At 39.6% G+C, this 13,759-nt stretch overlaps 1 protein-coding gene across 2 annotated transcripts in view; it reads right to left on the bottom strand.

Moving 5' to 3' along the window:
- grm1b (glutamate receptor, metabotropic 1b) overlaps positions 1 to 13,507 on the bottom strand; it is a 38,461-nt gene extending 24,954 nt beyond the window's left edge. For both annotated transcript variants that reach the window (XM_047345983.1, XM_047345984.1), the window contains exons 1-3: positions 13,365 to 13,507; positions 12,084 to 12,912; positions 6,002 to 6,251 (exon numbers count right to left, since the gene is read on the bottom strand). In XM_047345983.1, the coding sequence (XP_047201939.1) occupies positions 6,002 to 6,251; positions 12,084 to 12,798 (965 nt within the window). In that variant the 5' untranslated portion in view covers positions 12,799 to 12,912; positions 13,365 to 13,507. The remainder of the gene's footprint in view (positions 1 to 6,001; positions 6,252 to 12,083; positions 12,913 to 13,364) is intronic.
- Between the last annotated feature and the right edge of the window lie 252 nt (positions 13,508 to 13,759).

The raw sequence follows: 13,759 nt of genomic DNA, 5'->3' as shown, positions 1-13,759 counted from the left end.
ATAAATAAAAATCTGCGCTGGATTTGATTTTGGGGTATCAGATTAAAAGTTTTCAGATCTTTATTTGTAGCAAACTTTGAAAACCCTAATTTTCCTTCCACTTTACTGCACTTTGTGTCTGTTTATTTAATCAAATCCCAGGAAAGCACATTTTTAGTTTCTGTATGTCATAATGGGAAAAAAATCCAAGAAGTACGAATAATTTTGCAAGCCACAGTATGTCCAGTCAAGCTTGTATTTTATTCAAATGCTAACACACAAACTACTTTACTTTGCAAATGATAACCAAACTATAGCATGTTTCTTTGTATTGTACTTTTTTTATTCACATTAGAAGCAATTCTAGAAATATTTTGGAACAGCAATCTGTACTTCGTTTTTAAAATGCCACACTTAATACTTGAATGCAAAGTTGTTCCATTAAAACATAGATCTGCATGTAAACTTCCTGTTGCCTCACTCCAGCTCTAACATCAGGAAGCAAATCAATGGAAGCCATAAATTCAGAGTTCTCGGAAATATCTTCCCGTGATTCCACCACTTGGTTTTTCCAATTTCTGAGAGGTGTGTAGCTCTCACTGTACTTGCTGAGAAATGACAAGAAAAGCCTCCAAGTGCACTGACAAGTCCAGTGAGAATTCACAGATTAGGAATGTAGCTGTGCAGTTTGCCCTCAATAGCTACATGTTCCCACCCAGCTTAAACACTCTGAGTCTCAAGAGGGAAATCTGTCTGCACTGGTCATAATCTTTATTTACTGCATGCATCGCCTATTAGAGTTAACAATTTGTCTGTCAATTATTCACTTTCATCTCCGGCAAGAAACAAAAGCATGTTGAAGAACAGAAAAAGATTTTGTTTTACGCTAAACGTTTAAATAGCACCTAAAATAACTTGACATTAATACTAGTTGCTAATGCGCAATGAGCATTTTTAACGTGGAATAATACGCTGGGTTATATACATGTAGTATAGTATACAACATGAGAACAGTCTGTATGACAAGACTGGTTGTAGTTTTCAATTACTAAGTTAACAGAGGTTTTAAATTCTGAGTCACGCCAAGCAATAAGCTCATGTGATCTTGTTAACAGTCACAGGGTGTCCACACTTAGCACACTTAAAAAGACCGGGGTGCTAAAGTAGTTCCTCTATTATCCAATCTCTATCGCACCTCCCTGGGCAACAGCTTACCCCTCTTTGCGATGTAACTCTCAGAGGTATTTCATAGGTGTCCATTTAGGGTATCTTAGGCTGATGTCTTACATTGGCTCAAAAAGGTTGTAAGCTCCTATGCTGTGGCTCCTTTCTATATCAAGGTGTAGGCAGACTTGTACAGCACCTGTCTACAGTATGTAGAAGTGGTTGAATCTTTTAGAAGCTCATCTGACAATGGTTAAAATAATTGTCCAGAGAAAACTGCCAAGTTATGTGGTTCACACAGTGCTGGTCACTTTGTAATCCAACTGCAACCACTCGTTGTGGTTGTTTGGTCGGTGTCATTGTCATGCTGATACACTGAACTAAGATAGCAACACCTTTGAATTTTGGAGCATATTTGCATAGGCATAAATGCACCACTAATAAAGGATGCCAGCTAGGCTTTCTGCTAAATACAGTGCTTTGCAAAAAAGTCATATTCCTTGAATGTTTTTATTTTTTGTCACATTACAACAAAAATGTTTTTGGGGGATTTTGTGTGATAGACCAACACTAAGTAGTGAATAATTAGGAAAGGAAGGTTGGAAAGTATACAGAAAATAATGCACACATTTGTGTCTAGCCTTTGTAGAACCACTAAGTTATGCCTGTTTGGGTTTTGCTTTTGCGTCTCTGTTTTCGTTTCCGTGTGGCTTATTATGTTCTATATGGTCTTGCCATACCTGGTTCATTCCTTTGTGTTCATTATTCTCAGAGAGGTCTTGCTTTTTTAGTGTCTTTTGTTTCATGCTTATTTATTGTATTCTGTTTCCTGTGTATTCTATTGTATTTCCCCAGGTTAGTATTTGTCTTTTTCCCTTGGTTAAATGTTTCCCTGTGTCTTAGTTCCATTCCCTCTGCGTTAATTAGTCTCCCTCCCTTAATCACCCTTCTGCATAATCTGCTCCACTTTATCTCCTGATTTACATACCGGCATCCAATGTTTTCTCCACATTTCCCCCAGTATTTAAGTTCACTGGATCAACCTGTTAGATTGCATGTTATTTCAGTTTTCTGCCTGTGACTCTGTCAGTGCTTCATGTCTAGTTTTTCCATGTGTTTCATCTGTAAGTTTTCTATCATTATTATATTATTATTATTATTAAGGCTAAATTATGCACATCCCTTGTTTCTGTCTGTCCTTGTCCTTGATTTCCATGTCAATCAAAAAGGGATTTCGCCTCAGACAGATCATCCAATCATCATGCAGAAGCTGAGCGTCTGATGGGCGGGACAAAGCCCAGTATTTATCCAATGACTCGTCTCGTTTCGCAGCAGCCGAGGCTGCCCCATTGGCTATTGGAAGAAACTTGTGCCATCAGAAACTGAATTTGAATTTCTCAGACTAAATCTGTATTTGTGTAATTTGAAATTAAATGCATTGGTTTGAAAATTAATTTCACTTAATTGAAACTGAATTTATTGGTTTGAAACTGAATTAATTTGCTCTGAAAATGTATTTTGTTGAATTGAAAATTCAGTTTCACTACTTTTACTTTCAGTTCTAAAATTCTGTTTTTTGTGTCACACATCCGGGTCCTTGAAGCCACAGATTAATCAAACACAGATTCACGGATGTCATTCACTATTGCTGCGTCCAAATTGAGGGGCTGCATTCTTTGAAGGACGCATTTGTTGGCCGATTACGTCATTGTGAAGAAATGACGTCTACAGCTTCGCAGGCTCCTCCAAATAGGGCCGACAAATGCGTCCTTCTTTTCCCCAGATATGAAGGATGGGTCCGGTGTATCCTTCGTCGGCCACCCTATCCCATGATTCATTGCGGGTCAAAGTAGATTGTGGTAACGGAAGTAGCAAAGCCTGGAGGAGAGGGAAAAGCTGTGAACAAAGTTGAATATATTGCGCTTTCTGTGAAACAAAATGAACTTGTTTTTAGACTTGAATGTAGCTGTGTAAACCTGAAATATCTGCTCGGTTTATCAAGATTTCGCTTAATTCCACACATGCTCCGATGTGTTCGGAGACGTCCGCTTCTGCTGCCCTGACACCGGACTCACAGCCGGCTCGCCTCGCCAGCGCACAGCTGACCGGGGGGTTGAGGTGCGATGAACCCCGAGAGAACAGCTGACTCCCGGAACGTTGTTTTCAAGCTCCTGCTGGGTTTCCCCAATGGATGGAAGTTAAACACAGATATAATTCAGTCAGATGAAATCTAATGTTGATGTTTGGTTCTTTTATTTTTATGCTCTACAAAGAAACTGATTTAAACGTTGTTCCTAAAGTTAACATGTTAGTGTTTAAATTGTTACATTTTTACAAATAGATTTACAAATAGATTTTTATATATTTTTTTAATCTATGAACACAAAACTTTAACAATTTAAATGGCTGAATAATGAACAAGATTATAAAACAAGAAAATAAGCCATTAGGGCTCCATTTGTTCGGCTTCACAACTCTGTGCTTCACGCTATCACTGTTGCTAGGCAACATAAATTACGCTGAGGTAAATAAATGGCTGAATACAAATACATGCCACATTTCCTTCCATGTATATGTTGTTTTCCTTGTTACTGTATGTTGGTAAATCACATAAATCCAATCAATAGGGTTATACTGTGATGTGAAAAAGTTTGAGGCTATAAATAGTTTTGCAAAGCACCGTGTGCTTGGTGAAGTACCAAAGCCAGTAAATAAAGAACCTAATATCAGACTAATTTTGCCATGTGAAATTGGTATAGAATCTAGGGCATAACTTGCAGTTTCCTATCTTAATCTCACTAAACAACTTGCTGTTTATCCACAGGACAAAAATACCCCACCTCAAACCTACATTTGAGTTATAGGAGTTGAAGCCAGTAGCAGGTTTGGTTTGGCTAACACTTTAAGAATGAGCTGACGAAGGCTGTGCAGTATGACAGTCTCCACAGTACCTGGCCATCTGCTTCTCAGCATCACGCCACCTCCAGGCCAACGCTCCAAGAGCCAAAAACCTACAGCTCTGATGTCAGCACACACACACATACTGTACAGCACCCTGAGATCATACATTTGTACATCATTTAGCTTCACACAAAACTGAAAATATTCATGTGTAAGAAGTTTTTAATTTTAATAAAGAAATTCTACATGAGGGGGGAGTATTGTTTTAAAATAGATTAGAAGCCAAAGAGAGCAGAATAAAATTGACATCTTTCATCCATTTCCAGAGCAATGGGGGCATTGAAAGAGTTGTTAGTTCTTTGGAAGGTGTGAGGTTTGTGGTGTGAGAATAGCCATCTCTGTCATCCACAACAGAACAGAACAGAGGACTGGATGGCTGATGACCAGCACCTCCAAGCTTTTCAGCTGGCCCGCTCCAAAGGCGCCTGCATATGTTCGCTTACTGCATTGCTCTAAAAACATTTTCCTTTTTAGAAGTCTCCTTGACCCAGAAAACACACAGTCACACACACATGCTGCTTTACTCCACTCTTCGCATCAGCCATGGAAGGCTCAGCAGCTATGCATGAAGCATGAGAGAAGGTAACTATTTTATTTTATGCATCTGCTTCATCAGCTGGCTTTCAGAAAGATTGAGGTGACATTTTGATGCATGAATAGAAGAAACACACATCCAGTGAAACATCTATAATAAATGAAAGAGATTTAACTTTAATCATAACCCCATTTCAGCTGCTGAAACTACGCCTAACTGGACCAGAGATTAACTTAGACCACAATAAGATAATTTCTGCCATATTAGCTTTGCTGTTCCTTATTGCACATTCCCCATATTATGCTGGAGGTGCTGTCCCATACTAACCCATCCTGCCTGTGATCTGACAGGGAGTGGGAAAGCTCGCTGTGTGAATGCATTATTCATCAGTGAGCCTGACTCAAAGCGTCTTCTGTTTTCAGAGAAAAACTCTTCGGCAACATTTCACTTTCTTGTGAACTTTAGTGTAACCGATTCATCCTGAGAACATCTAGATGCCATAATATGGAATTTAACATCCATATCTGAGTCAAGAATGAATGAGTGTCCCATGTCATTATGTGGCTGCAAGTGATATGATAAAACTGAATGGATGATCAGAAACTAACATTTATGCTTAACTCAAAGACTCAGGAAGATGTATAGAAGCATTTTGTGATATAACATCCACAAACATCCAAATATTTAATATTTAATTAAGGTTAATTAAGGTTTAAATAAAAGAACAACTCAAAGTTTTGAGTGATTGTAATTGGAAGGAGAGTTATCCAATTTAAATCCAATGTTTAAGATGAGCACTATAGTTGACAAAATGCTGGAACAACTCCTGTTTGCAGTTGCTCTGGTGGGATAAGACTGAAATGTAACTTTTTGGTGAACATCCAAGATCGTATGTGGCAAAACCGAACATCATCCTAAACACATCCTAAAGGTGCTCAAACTGAAATCGGAATGCTCAGGAAAATGTAAATCCCCCCGCACAAAATGATCAATGATTGTTACACAAATACCATAAGCTATGGAAAAAAATGTATGATTATTATTATATATAAGGTATTTAATAACAATATTAAAAATTATTTTAAAAGCAGTCCATCAATGGTAAATGACTGATAATGAAAGAATCAACCGAATATTCCAGGAGGCACAAAAGGCTCCTTGGACACAGCCATTATGTAGTTTTAAGCTCTCTCTTGTATCATTAGTAAGGAGCTGATATGAGTTTTACCGCCTTTAAGATTATTTCTAAATTCTACAAAACAGAAGCAACTTTTGATTGTTAACGTTTCATCTTTCTTCCTGTAAAAAAATAAAACATCTGATGAACCTGGAAGCACCTTGGGAAAACATTCACTAACAAACCTGCCAATTAGGAGGAATTCTCCTGCTACTCCGAGCCGCCTCATAGCCATGAGCAGCCCGCGGACTGTCATGCCTTCACAGAAGCAGACAACAACTCTGGCTTTAGGAAGACGCTCTCTCAGCTTTCTAAGCAACCGGTCGAAGTGCTTCTCCCCGGCGTTGCTGTAGATTTTGTCAGAATGAGCGATGCAGAGGCCTTCTTGCGAGGCGAGCTCTTTGAATGCTTCCATCCCACTCTCCCCGTAGTTACCTGAGGAAGACAAGGAGCTGTCAGCTGAAGATCATTCACAGGAGAAAGGAAATGATAAATATGCTCTCATTCATATAAGTACTCTGCTGTGTAGTTTGATCCAGTGAAGTGTTGCTGAACACAATTTCTTTTATTAGCTCATAAGTGAACACGATTTATAAAAACCAGAGGAATGCAACCAGACCAGCTGCGATAGAAGAGAAGGAGTAAACTTATATCTTGTACTTGTCTGCTTGGATGTTAACGATCAATCTGTTGCAGCAAAATTGCTGATGCTTATTGCAGGTTGTGGTCTGATTGCTAAAATGACAAACAGATTTGATTTGCTGTGACGAAGAAAGCTTGCCATGTTTTAACACGACTATGTTTAGCTCTTCCTACACTTGGTATCACATTCTGTCAGAAAAAAGATATATGAAGCAGGCATGAAATTTAACTCCTTGGGAGTCAAACCTTGGGAGGGATTTTGATTGCTATAATATTGTTGGAAGTTCCATGCAAGTGTTTTTTTTTTCATTTTTGTGACTTTGCACCTGCAAACTTCAACGTACTTTAGTGGGATTTTATGTGATAGGTCAACCCTGGATTTAGCTCCATCTATCTTAGAATAAACTCTGGCCTGCTTCCCTGTCCCTGCTAAAGAAAAGTAATGCCACCCCATGCCTCTAACACCATGTGTCACCACAGGGATAGTCTGTTCACTGTGATGTTAGGAGTTAGCTTTCCACCACACATAGAGGTTTGCACATGGCTTGTGGCAACATTTAAAAGTGACTTCTTATGGCTTTCAATGAACATTGTCTCCACAGGCCAAATCTGTGAAGTGCATGGCTAATAGTTCTTCTATAAGTAGGTTCTTCCACCGGAGCTGTGGATCTCTATGTCTCCTCCTTACTAAATCTCTGGTTGCTTTGCTGACTAATGCTCTCCTCTGCTTACCTGGACTGAACACTTTATCAGTATATTATTTTACTTAGTACCCCTACACATAGCCCATTCTAAAATGGCCAAACTCTAACACTCAGTAGTTTAATCTAATCTCCCCAACAACCCTATACCATTCCAAACCCTTTGTGAAGTGCCTTGAGACGGCATGTGTTGTGAATTGGCGCTATATAAATAAAAATGAATTGAATTGAATTGAATTGAATTGAATTGAATTGAATTGAATTGAATTGAACAGTGCTCTGTGAGATGTTCAAAGCTTAGGGTGGTAAATTGACTGAACACCTTATACACACTCACCGGCCACTTTATTAGGTACACCTTGCTAGTACCGGGTTGGACCCCTTTTTGCCTTTTGCCTTCAGAACTGCCTTAATCCTTCATGGCATAGATTCAACAAGGTACTGGAAACATTCCTCAGAGAGTTTGGTCCATATTGCCATGATAGCATCACACAGATGCTGCAGATTTGTCAGCTGCACATCCATGGTGAATCTCCCGTTCCACCACATCCCAAAGGTGCTCTACTGGATTGAGATCTGGTGACTGTGGAGGCCATTTAACTACAGTGAACTTGTTGTTATGTTCCAGAAACCAGTCTGAGATGATTCATGCTTTATGACATGGTGCGTTATCCTGCTGGACATAACCATCAGAAGATGGGTTCACTGTGGCCATAAAGGGATGGACATGGTCAGCAACAATACTCAGGTAGGCTGTGGCGTTGACATGATGCTCAATTGGTACTAAGGGGCCCAAAATGTGCCAAGAAAATATCCCCCACACCATTACACCACCACCACCACCCTGAACCGTTGATACAAGGCAGGATGGATCCATGTTTTCATGTTGACACCAAATTCTGACCCTACCATCCGAATGTCGCCACAGAAATCGAGACTCATCAGACCAGGCAACGTTTTTCCAATCTTCTATTGTTCAATTTTGGTGAGCCTGTGCAAATTGTAGCCTCAGTTTCCTGTTCTTAGGTTCTTTCCTGTTCGCTCACTGGATATTTTCTGTTTTCGGACTATTCTCTGTAAACCCTAGAGATGGTAGTGCGTGAAAATCCCAGTAGATCAGCAGTTTCTGAAATACTATGACCAGCTCGTCTGTCACCAACAACCATGCCACGTTCAAAGTCACTTAAAGGAAACTTTCTTCCCCGTTCTGATGCTCGGTTTGAACTGCAGCCGATCATCTTGACCATGTCTACATGCCTAAATGCATTGAGTTGCTGCCATGTGATTGGCTGATTAGAAATTTGCGTGAACGAGCAGTTGGACAGGTGTACCTAATAAAATGGCCGGTGACTGTACACCAATATGCAGATTGGTAGGCAAACTAGGGTTAAGTGCCTTGCCCAGTCCCCTGAATCAAACCTACAACGTTTGAATGGCAAGATGACTTTTCCCTCTGAACCACTGTTTTAAAGGGGCTGACAACATACAGTATGTAAATATTTGCCATCCACTTCATAATTATGCCCTACTTTGTGTTGGTCTGTCACAAAAAATCCCAGTATATCACACTGAGGCTTGTTCAAGGGGTATGGATACTTTTACAAAGCACTGCACTATAAAACAACGCTTCAACTTAATGTTTATATTTCTGTTACCATTTATACTCTATCATAATGACTGCAATGACCATTTAAAAGGTGGAAGATGTGGTTCACAGGTCTGTTGTTTTTTTTATTTAAATTTAAGACTTGACATCCAAATGAAAAAAAATGTTACAAATGCAAATGACACTTCAAAACAATAAATAATTAAATGGCTTTTAGAAAGAAACCCAGGATGAATTATGGAAAGAGACACAATTTCAAAAGGTTTGATTGGACCTTTACGGTCCCCTGACCCACAATGTATAAGGAAAATGACCTCAAATGATTAGTGCTTCTGATAAGCTGAAATACTCACAAATCTGAATGCATAATGCACAGAGATCATAATATTTGCTACAATATCTTCTTGCAAGCTGGACACTTTCTTAATTGAGTAATACTACACATTGTGGAAAGAGTAACAGTTTCACCTTTGGAAAAACATTCAAATATTTGGATCCACCGTGTATGTAGTGTATCTCCCACAGCAGCCTATCCAAGGAACGGGTGAGAGGTGTAGTAGAGCTTAGACAGTTCACCAATCCATTCGTGGGCTCACAACAAAGCACACAGTGACTTACAAAAGTATTCTTACTTCATGAGCTACAGGGCATTTTGTTGTGTTACAACCAAAAACTTCAATGTATCTCACTGAGACCCTATGTAATAGGCCAAAGTAAAATAGTATATAATTGTGAAGTGGAAGGAAGAATCCTTTATCCAATTTTCTTTACTAAACATTGTGGTATGCATTTGCATTCAGTCCCCCTTGATGTTTTAAGCCCTAAAAAAACAGTGCAACTAACTGTCTTCATTAGTCACCTAATTACAAATTAGAGTCCACCTGTGTGTATTGCACAACAACAACCCCATTGAGACTTGGCCATCTCATAAACTAAACAGCCTGGTGAGGAGAGCAATAATAAAAGGAGCAGCCAAGAGACCTGTGGTAACTCTAGAGGAGCTGCAAAGATCCATAGCTTGGGTTGGGAAGTCTGTTGACAGGATAACTACTTGTTGTGCACTCCACAAATCTGACCTTTTGTGGAAGAGTGACAAGAGGAAAACCATGTATAAAGAAAGCTGTAGTAAGCTTAGAGGTTGCAAGCAGGTGGCACAGTGAACATTTAAAAGAAGGTGCTCTGGTCATATTGGACCAAAATCTGGCTTTTTAGCATATCTCCAAAATGCTGTGTTTCGTGTAAAACTGACATGGTGGAACACAGTGGTAGCAGCATCATACAGTGGGGAAACATTTCTTCAGGATAGACAGGGAAGGTGGAAAGACCTGAGGTGAAAGTTCACCTTCTAGCAGGACAACGTCTCTAAACATATAGCCAGAGCTACAGTATTCATGTGTTAGAATGGCCAGTTTCAGGTTGTTATTTATCAAGACAAATGATTTTCCTTCTGCCTATCACATAAAAGCACAGTAAAATACATTAAAGTTTGGTTTTAATGAGACAACGTGTAAAAAGTTCAAGACTTATGAATACTGACCCCCAAGGTTGTTTCAGAAAAATGCTCGTTTTCAAACTGGGAGAGAAAACCAGAGACTCAGGAGAAAACCCAGCTATTGTTTGCTTTGATTCTTTACTCCTCTTAACATTATGCTTTGTCATATCAGCAAATATTTAAGTAAGAACATCTTTAAAGTTATTTTTTACTGCAGAACTCACAGACTCACATGATCAAATTTTAAAAAATGACTTTCTTTAGTTTACTGGCTGGTTTTCCCAGGGAGACGCTATTAACACAACAGTAAGCGATCCTGAAAAAAGTGTCTAGGCTGCCCTGTTTGTCTTTCTTCCTCTGATCAACCTACTGAAGATACCAACATCACGAGCACCCATCTAACAGCAGAAGTCCTGCTTCTGTATATAGCCACCTGCTATTAAAAAAGTAATATATATGTATATATGCTATTACTTTGATGAATTAATAAGAAACAACTATGGTCACTGAACTAGTTAACCTTGTTCTGAGAGATGATCTCCTGAAAGAAGCTTTCTGTGATCCTTCTTAGATTTTTTTAGAACGTCCTCTGGCTTCTTGAAGAAAATACATTCTTTCAGAAATAATTGTTAATTTATTAAAGAGGCCTTGTATGAATCCAAAACAAATCTGCTTTACTTGTCACTTGGTGGCCTTCTCTGCTAGTCAAAGTTTTCGTTCATGTTTCTTCATGAAAAGGTGGTTTTAAAAAGTTTGCAAACTTTAACACTGGGGGTTAAAGCTTATTTCACACATAACCTTTCACCAGTCATCCAAGTAAATAAAGTACAATATCATACCTTGCATGCGTATTTATACCCCTTGGAAGTTTTACAACTATTGTCATGTTACAGTCATTGGTTACATGATAGACCAACACATAATTATGACCTGCATAACTGTGACATGGAAAGAAAAGGAGATATGATTTTTACCTTTTTTTTTACAAATCAAAATCTAAAAAGTGTGGCATGGTTTTGTACATAATGCTTTGCAGGATGACCTTTCACAGCAATCACTGCTGCCAGTCTGTAGCATTGTGTCTACCAGATTTGCAAATCCTCTGACCTAGTCCCAAGTCTTTTTGGAGCTTCTAAGAGATGTTATTCCAGTATTGACCCGTTTTTAGAGCCACCCATCTTCCCATCAACACTGAACATCTTCACAAAACCACCCCCATATCCGTATGCTACCATCACCATTTTTCACTGTCAGGGTGGTGTATTCAAGGTAATGTGCAATTTTAGTTTTTTCAAAGGTTCATTTTGGTCTCGTGTGTGTTAATGGCTTTCTGTCAGCAGTGGTTTTCGTCTTGTCGCCCATCCATAAAAGCCAGATTTGTGGAGTGCAAAACTAACTGTTGCCCCGTCATCAAATTCTCCTGCCTTAGCTGTGGATCTCTGCAGCTCTGGTCAGTGCTCTTCCTGCCCAGCCTGTCAGCTTAGATAGACAGCCATTGGTATGGTTTGCAGTTTAGCCATACTCTTTCCATTTTCAGTTGATGGATTAAACAGTCCTCTATAAGATGCTAAATGCTTGGAGTATTATTTTATAGCCTAATAGTTAATCTGCAGAAAATTACAGGAAGATTAGTTACATTTAAATTTACTTAGAAGTATGAGACTAAAGGGGGCTGAATATATATGGTTATCAGGCTTGTTAGTTTATTATTTTCAAAAAACCTTAATGAAATTCACTGAAATTTGTGGATATGTGAGAAAATGTCAAACTTGAAATATAAATGTTTTTGCAAAGCACTGAATTTCAAAGGAATAAGGATGTCTTACCCTCTGTGTGTACTGCAGACACATAGGTCCAGTTGTATCGTTTGACGATGTCCAACAGGGCTCTGGCTTGTAGAGTGTCTGAGGGCACAACTCTGAGGAAGTACTTGAACAATGTCTTATCACTGAGATCAATGCTGGTTGCAGAATAGGCAATCTGTGGGATGTTGAACAGCTGCAGAAGATTTTGGACTTGAATTGCCACTGAGCTTGAGCCGGGCCCGATGACTCCTGCGATGGGCTTCTTGGTTGAAGGCGGCTGACTGGAGGGTACCCCTTCAATACACCACTTAGAGCCCTCTGTGTCATCTCGGATTGAGATGAGAGAGTCTCGTATAAACTCAATGCTCTGCTCCAGGGCCACAGAGGAATGCCAGCAGGAGTCCCTGATCTCACAGCCAAGGGTGATGTTGGGTAGCAGGTTGGGGTCAGAGTTTATTCGATCCAGGGTGTGGAACATGGCCTCCACTCTCTGAATACCGTACTGCTCGCGGACCTCTCCACATTTCCTCTCTGCCACCTTCTCCGCTGATGGCTGATGGTGTACGGAAAACAGGGCGCCTATTATAACATCCCCATCCATTCGTGCCACCAGGCGAGAGGCAGAGCTTGGGACAACTGACCTTTCATACTTTCCTTTGGACAAAACAAATGCCTCAAAGAGCAAAACAGGCAAATACAAAATGCTTATTACAGTCAGGTAAATCATGTTTATCATTGTACAAGTGATGGGTGCAAAATCATGTCCGTTGGGCCATAGTAGAGGTCCATTAATCCCGTATGGATACAATGGGAAATTCACAGAGCTGGGAGCTTCTTTACTGCTTTTAACCTGCAAGTGAAACAATGAAAATTGCATCTTACAGTACTTTTCACACAATTAAAATGCAAACATATGCAATAATTGTCATGCAAACTAATTATACCGTGGGAAAATACCTACGGAATGATAATAAGAACTAAAAATTAAGCTTGCTGGAAATATTTGACAGGTCTGAATAGCATCAAGTTTCCTGCCACTGGGAAAGCTTTTCAGTTTCAGCACCTTGGATAGCTGCCTCTGTTGTAGTTGAGGAAATCTGCTGTTTTTATTTGTCTCTTCAACTTTTCCCCTAAAGCTTTAAATACAAAACAGATATCCATTCTAACTGATATATCTTTTATTTACAGGGGAATAGTTGTAAGATTGGACCTTGCATGCACATGCATATCAGTCAGAGATAGCTGCATATTTAAGCAGTGTTAGGAAGCCTATTGTCAGGTAGAGAACATGAGTTTATTTACCTGCGGCAGGCAGCTCGGGATATGCGGCTCTGTGTCTCCTGTGATGCAGCCAGACTGAACCCCAGCTTTTTCCAGCAGAACACAGTGAGACTGACTCCCTCTCTCTCTTTTGCTATCTGCACTGATGCCCCCTTCTTCTCCTCTTCCTCACTGCATCTTAAAAGCGGGTCATTGTCACTGCAGTGTCCCTGATTTGAGTGCTCAGTTTGTAAGCGTCGGGGCGGGACAGTGACGCACTTACAAATCAGATTTTGGGGGCAAAATATTGGGGTTGATGTTAAAATAAAATGTATTTGGTAAACAAAAACGTTAACTTTTAAAGCCAAGATTACCGCACCAACACAATGTGATGTAGGCAGACACGCCAAATAATGACTAGCTAACACGGGACTCAT

The sequence above is a fragment of the Girardinichthys multiradiatus genome, chromosome 19, assembly GCF_021462225.1.
Source record: "Girardinichthys multiradiatus isolate DD_20200921_A chromosome 19, DD_fGirMul_XY1, whole genome shotgun sequence".
Classification (NCBI taxonomy): domain Eukaryota; kingdom Metazoa; phylum Chordata; class Actinopteri; order Cyprinodontiformes; family Goodeidae; genus Girardinichthys; species Girardinichthys multiradiatus.
The sequence above is the reverse complement of the archived record's forward strand: the minus strand, read 5'-3'. Positions and strand labels throughout refer to the sequence as shown.